Below are 11,232 nucleotides of genomic sequence, written 5' to 3'. Positions count from 1 at the left end.
AGACACAAAAGTACCCATCCATGCTGCAGGCTGAGCAAATAAAGAAACTGATTGCTGGAAAGTTTTATGAGGCTAATAAACAACATCATAATAAATGGCCATGAATATTTCATGGCGGGTGTAGTGCTGATATGATGTGCCATAGAGGAGTGATGGGGTTTTTCAACATTCAAATGCAAATGGGGAATGTGTTCTATATTTTGCAGGTTTCTCCCCAGACACGCTGTGTTTTCTAAAAATCAGATTGACTGGGAGCGTTTGATATGAGAAACAACTTCAGGGCTCTGGTTAGAGTCAAAGAAAAGCACAGGCAGTATCAGAGGATTGTCGGTGCTAAAGATGAAAAAATCCCACACAGATCAAGCAGCCCCTAAAGATCGGGGGAAGGTAAGTAGGAATTACCAAAGGCAAATCAGGCTCTGTGCTACCCTTGGAGCTGAGCTCCCCACCCAGCAACAGCAGCCCCTCTGCGCTGGGGACAGCACAGCCCCTGGGAGAGGAGATCAAAGCCAGGGGCCACGTCCTCCTGCCTCACTCTGCTAGGGGGCAGAGGTTTGAGCTTGCCAGGGGCAGACAGTGAAAGAATTCCCTTCCTGCAGGGCACCAGGGATTTTTGAGTTCCACCCAAACTTTCATACGGGATGGGGGGGGTTTGATAGACCCCTTTGTTCAAGGGCATGGACAGATATACCTGGCCTGATGCCTCCACCTGAACAGGTTCCTCTGCAGGGAACTCGGCCCCTGGGCAGGATGGGCTGTGTCAGCCCCACGCTTTGTCCCACAGCCAGAGGAAGCTGCATTTCTTGGGGTTTGTGTCCTGCTCTCTGCTGGCACGTGCTCCTGCCTGAGCAGGTCCAGGGCTTGGCACTGACACTCGTCAGCCAAAGATCTGCACAGAGGAGCACACACAAGTGCTGGCAGCTCCTGAGGCCAAGTCCCAGTCTGTGCCTGGATAAAACACCAATGGGAGCACTGATAGCCCCCTGCTTTCTTCCTGCATCTCCCTCAACCTCTGCTGGTACACCCTGGCCTGCTGCTCTTCACAAGCACCTTTCCTGCTTGTCCTGCCTCCTTCTGTTTTAATGAATTCTGTCAGGTCCCCAGACATCTATTAAAATGCAATGCACGTTGACATATTCACAAGTTTGGATGGTGCAGGGACAGTTTCTAACAAGCCACCTGCCTCCTGTCCTGTTCGGCTGTGAAAGGAGAGGTGGGACTAAAGGAAAGCAGCCTTTGCAGGGGCCTGGCTGGGCAGAGGAACAGGTATGGAGCTGGAGGAGACAGCCTGCAGGCTTGGATCCATCAGCCATGGGATAAACCTGTCTGTTTTCACCCATTGCTGCAGCTCTCTGCTTCTTTTTTCCCATTTCTGAAGCAGAGTGAGGAGCACACCCATCCTCCTGTGAGAAACATTGCTGAGGAGGACATGCACCTCAAAATGGCAAGATGCAATAAATTTCCAGCTACTGCCACTTGCAGAGCAGGTTTGTCAGCCAGGACGGGCTGGGAACCATCCCTCCTGACACCTGTGTCCTTCTGGGGACATCAGTACAGACACCCCAGCAGGGACTGGGCTATTCCTCCTGTCTGCTTCACAAGTTGCCAGTGAACCCAGAGTGTTTCCTTCGGATTTCTCACTTCCTCCTCCTCGTGGTGCTGCATTGGTGGCACCAGTGGCACTTACCCTGGTTCCTTGTACCCACAATGGTTGCTCTATGGTTTTGCCCTCTATGCTGCATTGCTGGGCCTGGATGATCCAAAACCTTGTTACTTCCAGGCTTTTCAAGGCCTTGTCCCAGTTTCCTGACCCTTGCAACCAAGATCAGTCCCAAGCAGCCAGGTTGGGACTCAGCAGCCACACACAGATGTGGAAGCTGCTCTGCAGAGCCCTGTTCTCACCAACACATTGATGAATAAACAGGCCACAGCCCCCAGATGTGTTTGGCCAGCTGGCATCTCAGTGGAGGTGGGCCCATCAAATGGAAAATGCCTTTTCAAAAAAAATAAAAAAAAAAAGGAGAGAAAAAGGAAAAAAAAATAGAAAAAAGAAAAAAAATGCCCTTGTTTTAAAATCTGCACCTGAGTGATGCTGTGAGCTCATTTTTCCCAAAATGGGTGTTGTCAGTTGATGAAAACTCTCCCACAAAGATGTTAAGCTCGCTTTCTGGATCAGAAGTATTTCTTCTTGGAGAGTGCTGATGAGACTGTGCCTTGATCAGCCAAAGTGGGGCTGATTTGAATGTGCTTTACTACAAAGCAGTCATTACATTTCTCCTTAGGATTCAAACGAACATTTCCTCCATATTTCAGCTGTGCTGAACTGGCTTTGCAAGGACCCCTCCAGGCATTTGCTTAGGAACTGGTGAAATTACCCTGCCTAATGGCCTCCAGAAGTTGAGTTACCCAAGCATAAACGGTGCCACGGAGATCCCAGGAGCTGTGTGAAGCAAATGGTACATTGGCTTCTGTGTCAGTCTCAAGGTAGCAGCTGAAGCATAAACTGGGGATGGAAAAAGGACTTAATATGCTCACACACACACCTTGTTGTTTTGTTTTGGGCTCTTTTTGTCCATTAATTTGACACTGCTTCTCCTGGGAAGTGCGTGGATGGGAGAAGCGGTGTTTGCCCATTTGTTCCATCTGCTCTGCTCACACCTCGGGGCAGGAGGGCTGGGGCTGCCTTCAGCAAGAGCCATCCTGAGTGACCAAGGGCAATGGATGGGGACCAGCCGTGTGTGCAAGTGTGGTCAGACCCTCCTGGGGCCTCTCTGACTGCAGCACCCTGCAGCAGAAGAGCCTCAGGCTCCTTGCTTGCTGCAGACAGGAGCAGGAATCATCATTGCAGCCAGGAAGGATGAATCCCACTTGACTGCTCTGTGAGGTGTTTCCTTCTTGTGAAAACAGGTGGGATGAAACCCACAGATATTGCCCATATAAATGCCTGCCTTTGGATTTCTCACTTCCTCCTCCTCGTGGTGCTGCTGAGCTGGTGGCACCAGTGGCACTTACCCTGGTTCCTTGCACCCACAATGGTTGCTCTACGGTTTTGCCCTCCATGCTGCATTGCTGGGCCTGGATGATCCAGAGCTTTGTTACTTCCAGGTTTTTCAGGGCCTTGTCCCAATTTCCTGACCCCTATGACCAAGATGAGTCCCAAGCAGCCAGGTGAGGGCTCAGCACTGGACTGACAGTGTCTGTCTGTGTCTCTGCTGCAAGCGTGGGGCTGGCTGTGAGCTCAGCTCTCCTCTGCCAAGGTTGAGTTCAGCTGCCATGAAGTGCAGTGATGATGTCAGTGGGCAGCTCTCGGGGAGGAGGTGTGTATCAGCGCCACTGCTGAGAGCTTTTATTTGTCACACTGTCATTTACCTGAGCAGATCAGGCACGTGCTGCCACGCACGTGAAGGGGGAAGCGTGATGGAGTGTCATTAGAACAAGGCCTGGCTGATTGGGAGCTCCATCACCAAACATCTTGTGAAAAACGAGCTTCACATACTTTTATACAGAATTTAAAATTTTAATAGAAAGACAATTAGGAGATAAAAATAAAGTATACAGATATGGCCAGGTGTCTCTGCATTCACCTTACTAACAAAGGATTGTCCCTTAAAAACAGAACCCTACTACATATCCATAAATTCTCATACATATTCATACATTCTTCTTAAGTTTTTTGATGTTCCTTTATTTAGTTTTTTACCTTGCCCCCTTCCCAATAGATCAATCTTCTTGGTGCCACTGGGTTTTACATCCTCCAGTAAGGATGCAATAAATTATTCTCTTGGGGGTCTTGGAGGACAAGATAATCTTAAGAATGTGTGTTGGGGGTGTCTCTGACTATCTTTTCAGTCTCTGGATTATATAAACACAAGTAGTTTGAGCTTTAATATCATGTTATAGCCTAACATATATTTGTATTATTCCACTATTTCTAAGTTTCATCTATAACAGAAATAAAAGAAACTATATTAATACAACAAAGTTTTCTAACCTTATACATATTCATTATAATATTTGTGAAAAGCCAATATTATAATATGCACTTATAACAATCTGTATCTTGCTGCTGCATTGCTTTACTCAAATCACCCTGAGTTATTGCAGACCTCTGAGATTTACCCTCTGTATATTTACTGTGGCCAGTTGTAAAAGCACACGTTTTTTACTTGTCCTGTGTTGACACTAATTAAGTTAAGTTAAGAACTAATTAAGTTCTTCTCTTCTAAAAGCATTTTGGGATGAAATAATTAACAGGCAGGTAAACCACCACCAGTGTGGAACCTTGTGGAGCTGTTTCCACTTTCCCTGGACCTTTCCTCTCTCTCATCCCATTTGTCCTGCTTTCCTCGCAGTTTATGAGCTGGTAAATCACATTCAGGTCCCTGCTTTGCTCTGCACGTAAGCAGTGGTGTGATCCTGTGGAATAAATGCGTGTGATGGGAATGCCTTTAGCAAAGCACACCCTGTGTCCCCCCAGCCTTGAGACCACACAGCTCATGGCTTTATTATTTATCCTGCTGAGCTGTCCTCGAAGCTGAGAACCTGGCTTCATGCATGTCCCTGAATTACTGCACCAAAGCTGTGGAAGGACCTGAGTTTCAGCACTGACTGATACGAATAGGTCTGCCTGCAGCTAAAAATAGAAAGCACGGGGCAGGCTTCCAGGCAGAGCTGTAGTAAATTCTAATACAAGGTGGCTCGGCAGCAGCTCCTGTGGCAAAGCTTCCTCCCAGGCAGTGGGGAAGGCTGTGGTGTGTGCTCAAGCCAATATTACACAACAGTTTCCCTATGGGAACCAACTTGTGAGCTGCAAAGACCAACAATGAGATTCAAAGTTTTTTTTTTTTCCCTTGTGCAGGGTGCCCAGCTCTGCAGGAATGACTCCTTGGCTCCGTGCCTCAGTTTCCCCTCTGCAGGGGATTCTGGGTGCTGCAGGAGATGCGGTTTGGCTGCCTGGACTCTGGGTGCTGCAGGAGATGCGGTTTGGCTGCACAGGTTCTGGGTGCTGCAGGAGATGCGGTTTGGCTGCAGGGGACTCTGGGTGCTGCAGGAGATGCGGTTTGGCTGCACAGGTTCTGGGTGCTGCAGGAGATGCGGTTTGGCTGCACGGTTTCTGGCTCTCTCTGCAGCAGTGAAGCTGCTGTGCAGCCCCCAGCCCTGGGAGACTGTTCTGCTCCACCACCACCCCTCGTGCTCTGATTCCTCCTCCTCCTCTGAAGTGTTGGCTCATTTCCCCGCTCTCCAGGCCAGCAGGAAGAGGCTCAGATCTCAGCTCTGCTGCCCCACTACTGCTCAGTGGCCTTGCTGGCAATCAAGTGTTTCCTTCCTCGCAGGACCGTGGCTTTTGGAACTCTGTGCAACTCCTTCATCACGGCAAGTTATTTCTCTGTTCATTAGGGCTTATGTGCTGTGAAAATCTGTCCCCCCAGAGTCCCCATGCCATCAGTCATGACAATGGCCCGTCACAGCCGCGCTGTCTCGGTGAGTGGCTCATTGTCCCCGTGCTGGGGCATACGCTCTCCTGCCTTGCTGCTGCCCCACACACGGGGAGCAGCTGTGGAGAGGCTCAGTGGAGCTCCCGAGGCTCAGCCAAGTGTAATATCCGTGAGGAAGAGCACGAGGAGGCAGCGCAGGGCCGGCTCTCCGGAGCATGGCCCAGGAGCAGCGGTGCAGAAACGCGCCTGGGGTGGAGGCCAGCAGCAGGACAGGGCTCAGGGAGGGCTCCTGCTGGGCTCAGCTGTGTTTGTACGAAATGAAAGGGCTGTGATCTTTGCCTCCTGGGCAGAGCACTGCTCCTGCATCCACCCGAGCGGCCCCTTGGTGCAGGACATGGCCACTCTGGAGCTGGAAGCAGCTTTCAGGGTGGAAGAGCTCTTGGGGCTGTTGCACCAACCACAGAGTGACCCACAGGGCTGGGACCTTCCCCTGCAAAGGTGCTGAGATGTTCCAGAGGGTGAGAAATCCATGCTGGAGAGGGAAAGCGTGGGATGGGGCTGTGCAAAGCTCTTTGGGATCCTGGATCCTTCAGTCTGGAATAGCACTAATGGTGCCTTGGGAGCAGATGCCCATCCCTGGAGACCTGGGTCCCACAGATGTTGGGCAGATCAAATCCTGGGTTTCCAGGGCCATTCCTGATGTTGGGATGGGCAATGGGGCTGTGGGAAGCAGGAACATCCCCTCCCATTCCCCTGGATCCTTCTGGATGCAGGAACATCCTCTCCCATCCCTCTGGATCCCTCTGGAGCCCCCCAAGCAGCCCCATCCCCTGGATAAAACATTCCAGGGCAGCTTCAGGATGAGCCAGGCAGGGACCTGCCCCATTCCTGTGGAATTCATGGAGAGGCCTGGAGAAGTTTTCTGTGTCCCATCATTTATTCATCATCCCTAAAAACACCTGGGACAATGCCAGGACACCGGGATGGTGCCAGAGGGTGATGTGGGAATGACATTATGGATGCTGCAGGGGACAGCAGGACCTGATGTGAGAATTTCTACCAGGAATTCGGGCTAGGTCAGAGCTTGGCTCATCCCCTACAAGTGACCCGAGTGGGTCCCCTCATCCCAAACCCATCCCACAGATCCTGGAAGAGAGAGGTAAATGCTCCAGCCCCGTTTCCCGGTAAAAAACCCCACCAGGAATAAATCCCGAGGCCAAAATCCCTCCGAGCTCCCCCATCCCTGTGGATGAGGAGTGGGAATTCCCCGGGAATTCCCGCAGGGCACGGGGACACCCTGGCCGGGCGATGGCACTGAGTGTCCCCAGGGCCATTGCTGCGCAGGGCCATTGTCACCCTCCCGTGCCCACCAGCGGCGGTGCCAAGCAGCGCAATTAACACTCACAGGCTAATTAATCTCTGGATTCCTCCTGCCGGCTCTGTCCCTCTCCTCTCCATGCAAATGAACTCGTTACGGTGCCCTCATTAGCCAGGCGCAATTCCAGGGAAATCGGGCACGGGAGGATCCCAAAGCGCCCGGGAGGGGTTGGCACATCGCCAGTTCTGAATACACCGCCTGGATTTTGGGGAATTCCTGGGAAGATCAGGGGGGAAATGTCCGGGAGAGCCTCGTTGGCCAAAATGGGCTCCGACTCAGGGAGCCAGGGGGACACGGATGGCATTGATGCCACCGCAGCCGTGCAGGACATGGGACAAACGGGACAATTCCCGGCTGCAGGGGGAGGGAATCACCCTCGGGAGGGATGGGGCCAGCTACATCCCAACTGGATCCCGTTATCCCGAGTGGGATGCCCAGCTGGATCCCGTTATCCCGAGTGGGATGCCCAGCTGGATCCCGTTATCCCTGGGGGGGGAAATCCCCCGGGATGCTCCCATAAAAAGCTCCCGAGCAGGTCCCTTTTCCACGCGCTGCTTCTCCTGGGGCCAGGATGGGGTTTGGGAGCAGCTTTGGGGTCGCTCTGCTTTGCTGGGTGTTGGCTCCGGCCGCATCCTCCGATCCCTGGGGTTTTCCCCCGAGGAATTCCGGGCCGTGGCGGCTGCGGGGTGACTCCTCCCGGAGCCGTGTCCCCGGCGTGTCGCAGCCCTGGGCGCGGGTGGATCTGTCGCAGCTGCGGGCGCTGTCCCCGCGGCCCGCGGTGGCCGTGCGCTGCCAGGAGGGGCAGCTGGCGGTCACCGTGCGCAGGGACCTCTTTGGCACCGGGCGCCCGGTGCGGGCAGCGGAGCTGAGCCTGGGCACAGCCTCCTGCCCGCCCGTGTCCCCAAACCCCGCCCAGGCCTTTGTCACCTTCGTGGCCGCGCTGCACGAGTGTGGCAGCACCCTGCAGGTGAGTGAGTGCCACCGCGGCCGGGTGTCTCCCCTAGAGGTGCCCTGGTGCAGCTGCTGGCGGGTTTGGGGTGAGGAGTGCCTGCAGTAGGGGTGGATTTTGGGGTATGGGGATCCTGGCCGAGGCACACACTCTGCAGAGGGTTTGGATGCAGGAATTTATGGGATAATGGCTCCTGAGGTGAGGTGCCCAAGTCCTGGAGGCTCTGTGGCCTCCTTCAGGCTGGTGCATTGTTGGGATGCCAGCCCAAAGCTCCGTGGTGTCCTGTAGGACCGGTAATTGTGGCCTCTGTGTCCTAGCACAATCCCTGCTGGTGCCGAGTTTGTTTTCCTGATTTTTTCCCTCACCCAAACCCTCCTTCCAGGTGACCCCAGACTCCCTGATCTACAGAACCACCCTGTTCTACAAGCCCACCCGTGCTGGCAACCCCCTTATCGTGAGGACCACCCCAGCCGAGGTCCCCATTGAGTGTCACTACCCCAGGTGAGTACTGGGGGTGTCCCTATGCTGCCATGGCCCTGAGGTGCCGGTGCCACCCCAGGTAAATTCCACTGCTTCCATTTAGGAGGAGCAACGTGAGCAGCGGTGCCGTGCACCCCACGTGGGCCCCATTCCACGCCACGGCGGCAGCAGAGGAGCGGCTCCGGTTCTCCCTGCGCCTCATGGACGGTGGGTGCAGCCCTGGTGGCCTCGTGTCCCTCATCTCCCTGTTCCATGTAGCTCCTGGGAGCCCCAATGGAGCCACATCCAGCCCACAGGGGTTCCCGCACGTTCCCACGCTCCTGGGAGCTCCCCAAAGTGACCCCATTCCCTGGGATCTGCATTCCAGATGACTGGAGCAGAGAGAGGCTCTCCAATGGCTTCCAGCTTGGGGACAGCCTCCGCTTCCAGGCCGATGTCACCTCGGAGGGCCACGTGCCCCTGCGGCTCTTCGTGGATCAGTGCGTGGCCACCGCGACCCCTGACAGGAGCTCATCCCCCCGCTACGCTTTCATCGACCTGGGCGGGTGAGGCTGGGCTCTGGGGCTGGCTGGAGAATCCCAGATTCCTGTGGAGACTCCTGAGTGATTCCCAGCCTTTCTCCAGGTGTCTGGTGGACAGCAGGGCAGAGGACACCGGTTCAGCTTTTGTGTCCCCGCGGCCCCGGCTGGAGTCGCTGCGGTTCTTGGTGGACGCCTTCAAATTCGCCGGAGACGCTGGGAATTTGGTGAGGTGGTTTCCAACCATCTTCCTTTCTTGGCTTCTTCCCCATGGAAAAAAGCCCTAAAATCTCCTTGATTAATGAATTTCCCTTGATTTCTCTTTCCAGCTGTACATCAGCTGCCACCTGCGGGTGTCCCCGGCAGCTCAAGCCCCGAATCCCTGGAATAAAGCCTGTTCCTTCAGCAAAGCCAGCGGCCTGTGAGTGTCCCTGGTGTGGGGAGGGGACCCGCCCCAGCCTGCAGCAGGGGGGTCACAGGTGACTCTGTTCCAGGTGGGCACCTTTGGAGGGCACTGCGGCCATCTGCAGCTGCTGTGACACCGGCAGCTGTCCCTCTCCTGGAGGAGATTCCCGGGAATTCCGTGCTCCGGCCGCACGGATGGGCAGGCGCGTGAGGAGGGACGGCCCTGGCCAGAAAGGTGTGTCCCAAAGGTGTCCCCAGGGCCCCTCGGGTTTGGAGGCCGGGTTTTTGGCACAGCTGAAGGACAATCCCAGCTCTTCTCTGATGTCCTTAGGGATTTTTAAAAGGAAAGAGGGGAATTCTGGGGGGATATTGGGAAATGCCATTTTTCATTCCTGGAAGTGACCCCAGGCCAGGCTGGAGCCACCTGGGGTAGTGGGAGGTGTCCTTGCTCATGGCACTGGATGGGCTTTGAGGTCCTTTCCATCCTAAACCATTCCATTATTCTATCCCAACTGTGTCCTTGCATTTAAAGCCCCTGGCATTCTGCTCTTCTGGTGTCCATCTTCCTGCAATTCCCAAATTCCAGCCCAAGCAGGAATTCCCTCACCTGGATACTCATTCCCTCTTTTTCCAGGTGGGCCCTCAGGGCTGACTGAGGCTGACGTGTCTGTGGGACCCCTGCTAATCCTGGAGCCAGCTCAGGGATTAATGAGCCCCTCTGGAAGTCCAGGACCAGCTGGGAACACCCACCAGGGTAGGGGTCATTGTGGGATCCCTGTGGGGTTGTGTCTCCAGGCCTTGCCTGGGGGCTGATCCCACTGTGAATTCCCAGTGATTTCACAGAGGGACTTTCTGGAATGAGCTGCCTTATGGGCTCCTTCCTAAAGATTCCCAAGGATTGGATGGAGGCTGGGAAGCCAAAAAATGAGTGTTGAGTGGAGGTTTTGTCCCTTCCAGGTGCTGCTGGTGGAATTCCTGTGGTGATCCAGGGGCTCCTGCTGACGGCAGCCACTCTGCTGAGCCTGACTGCCCTGGGAATGCTCCTGGCAATGTGCAGGAAAAGGCTCTGTCCTCTGGGAATGTCCCAGTGATACCAATCCCAATAAAGAGTGAAGCATTTCTGTCACATCCTGGTGTTCTCTGTGGGGTGGGAGGGGCCCCAGGCAGCTTTGGGTGGGAATCCATCTTCCAGGAAAAGGGGTGGGATTGGGGATGTGGAGCTGCTGCCACCTGGAAGTGATTTCCAAACCCCCAAGCACTTGGATTTAAGAGATACAGGTGTATTTTCCGAAGGTTGTATCCACTGAAAGGAATCCTAAACAAATTGAGGTGTGGCTTTATTGGTGTTCTGAGGTTCTAAGTTACTTCCTGATTCCAGAATTCCTGTCTTCCCTTCTTTATCCAGTAGGATGCAGGAATTATTCTCCATGATCCCTTGGAGGATGCAAGGGCAGCTGGAATTCTGGGGTTTTAGTTGGTTTCAGTGCTGAGTTTGGCTTCTCTGTAGGGGAAAAACTGGGAAAACCTCAGGGATGGTAAAGGACTAGAGGTGCTTCTGTTTTGCAGGGGTTGGATGGGAATGAGTTTCATTGTTTTTATGGAATGTGAGAGCTCTGGGATGAGCACTGCAATGGGATCACATTCCTTGGGCCGTGGTTAGAGCTGGAAACTCTTCCTGGAGTGCTCCCAAACCTGGGGATCCCATTCCAGGGCAGCTGCTGTGGGTTTTGAGGACATGTGGGAGGAGGAAAGGATTCCCTTCCTGGGGATGGGTGCTCTCCACACCTCTGCACTCCTCTTCCCCTGTTTTTTGTCTCCAGAGAGCTTCTGGAACTTCCTGCACTGTTGCTGTCCCAGTGCAAAGAGCAGCCAGGTTGGGTAAGCACTAAATCCTCCTGTAGTTTGGTGGTGTGGTCTTGGTCCAAACTTTGAGGCCATCTCTGCTGCATGCAGGTGGAAGGCAGGACTGAGATTTGCACACCTAAATCTGCTGATTAGAACTCTCCATAAACTAACCACCAGCTCAGCTCCAACTGAGTGATCTCTGGCTCTTCTGTGACAAAATTG

At 53.9% G+C, this 11,232-nt stretch overlaps 1 protein-coding gene across 1 annotated transcript; it reads left to right on the top strand.

The window, feature by feature from the left end:
• The first annotated feature begins 3,140 nt into the window (after window positions 1-3,140).
• LOC131583704 (zona pellucida sperm-binding protein 3-like) lies at window positions 3,141-10,256 on the top strand. Its single transcript, XM_058848111.1, has 12 exons — window positions 3,141-3,168; window positions 5,246-5,373; window positions 5,430-5,686; window positions 7,474-7,780; window positions 8,145-8,263; window positions 8,346-8,449; window positions 8,610-8,787; window positions 8,867-8,987; window positions 9,090-9,181; window positions 9,255-9,400; window positions 9,800-9,919; window positions 10,123-10,256. The coding sequence occupies exons 1-12, from the start codon at window positions 3,141-3,143 to the stop codon at window positions 10,254-10,256; spliced, it is 1,734 nt and encodes a 577-aa protein (XP_058704094.1).
• The last annotated feature ends 976 nt before the right edge of the window (window positions 10,257-11,232 follow it).

Source organism: Poecile atricapillus, chromosome 12, assembly GCF_030490865.1.
Source record: "Poecile atricapillus isolate bPoeAtr1 chromosome 12, bPoeAtr1.hap1, whole genome shotgun sequence".
Lineage (NCBI taxonomy): Eukaryota > Metazoa > Chordata > Aves > Passeriformes > Paridae > Poecile > Poecile atricapillus.
The sequence above is the reverse complement of the archived record's forward strand: the minus strand, read 5'-3'. Positions and strand labels throughout refer to the sequence as shown.

What these genes read in the sequence shown, in the direction of transcription:
- LOC131583704 (XM_058848111.1), top strand. Translation starts at nt 3,141, where the DNA reads ATGACCAAGATGAGTCCCAAGCAGCCAG. An exon ending in AGTGTGGCAGCACCCTGCAG is followed by an intron (nt 7,781 to 8,144) that starts GTGAGTGAGTGC and finishes CCCTCCTTCCAG; the next exon opens with GTGACCCCAGACTCCCTGAT. An exon ending in CTCCCTGCGCCTCATGGACG is followed by an intron (nt 8,450 to 8,609) that starts GTGGGTGCAGCC and finishes TCTGCATTCCAG; the next exon opens with ATGACTGGAGCAGAGAGAGG.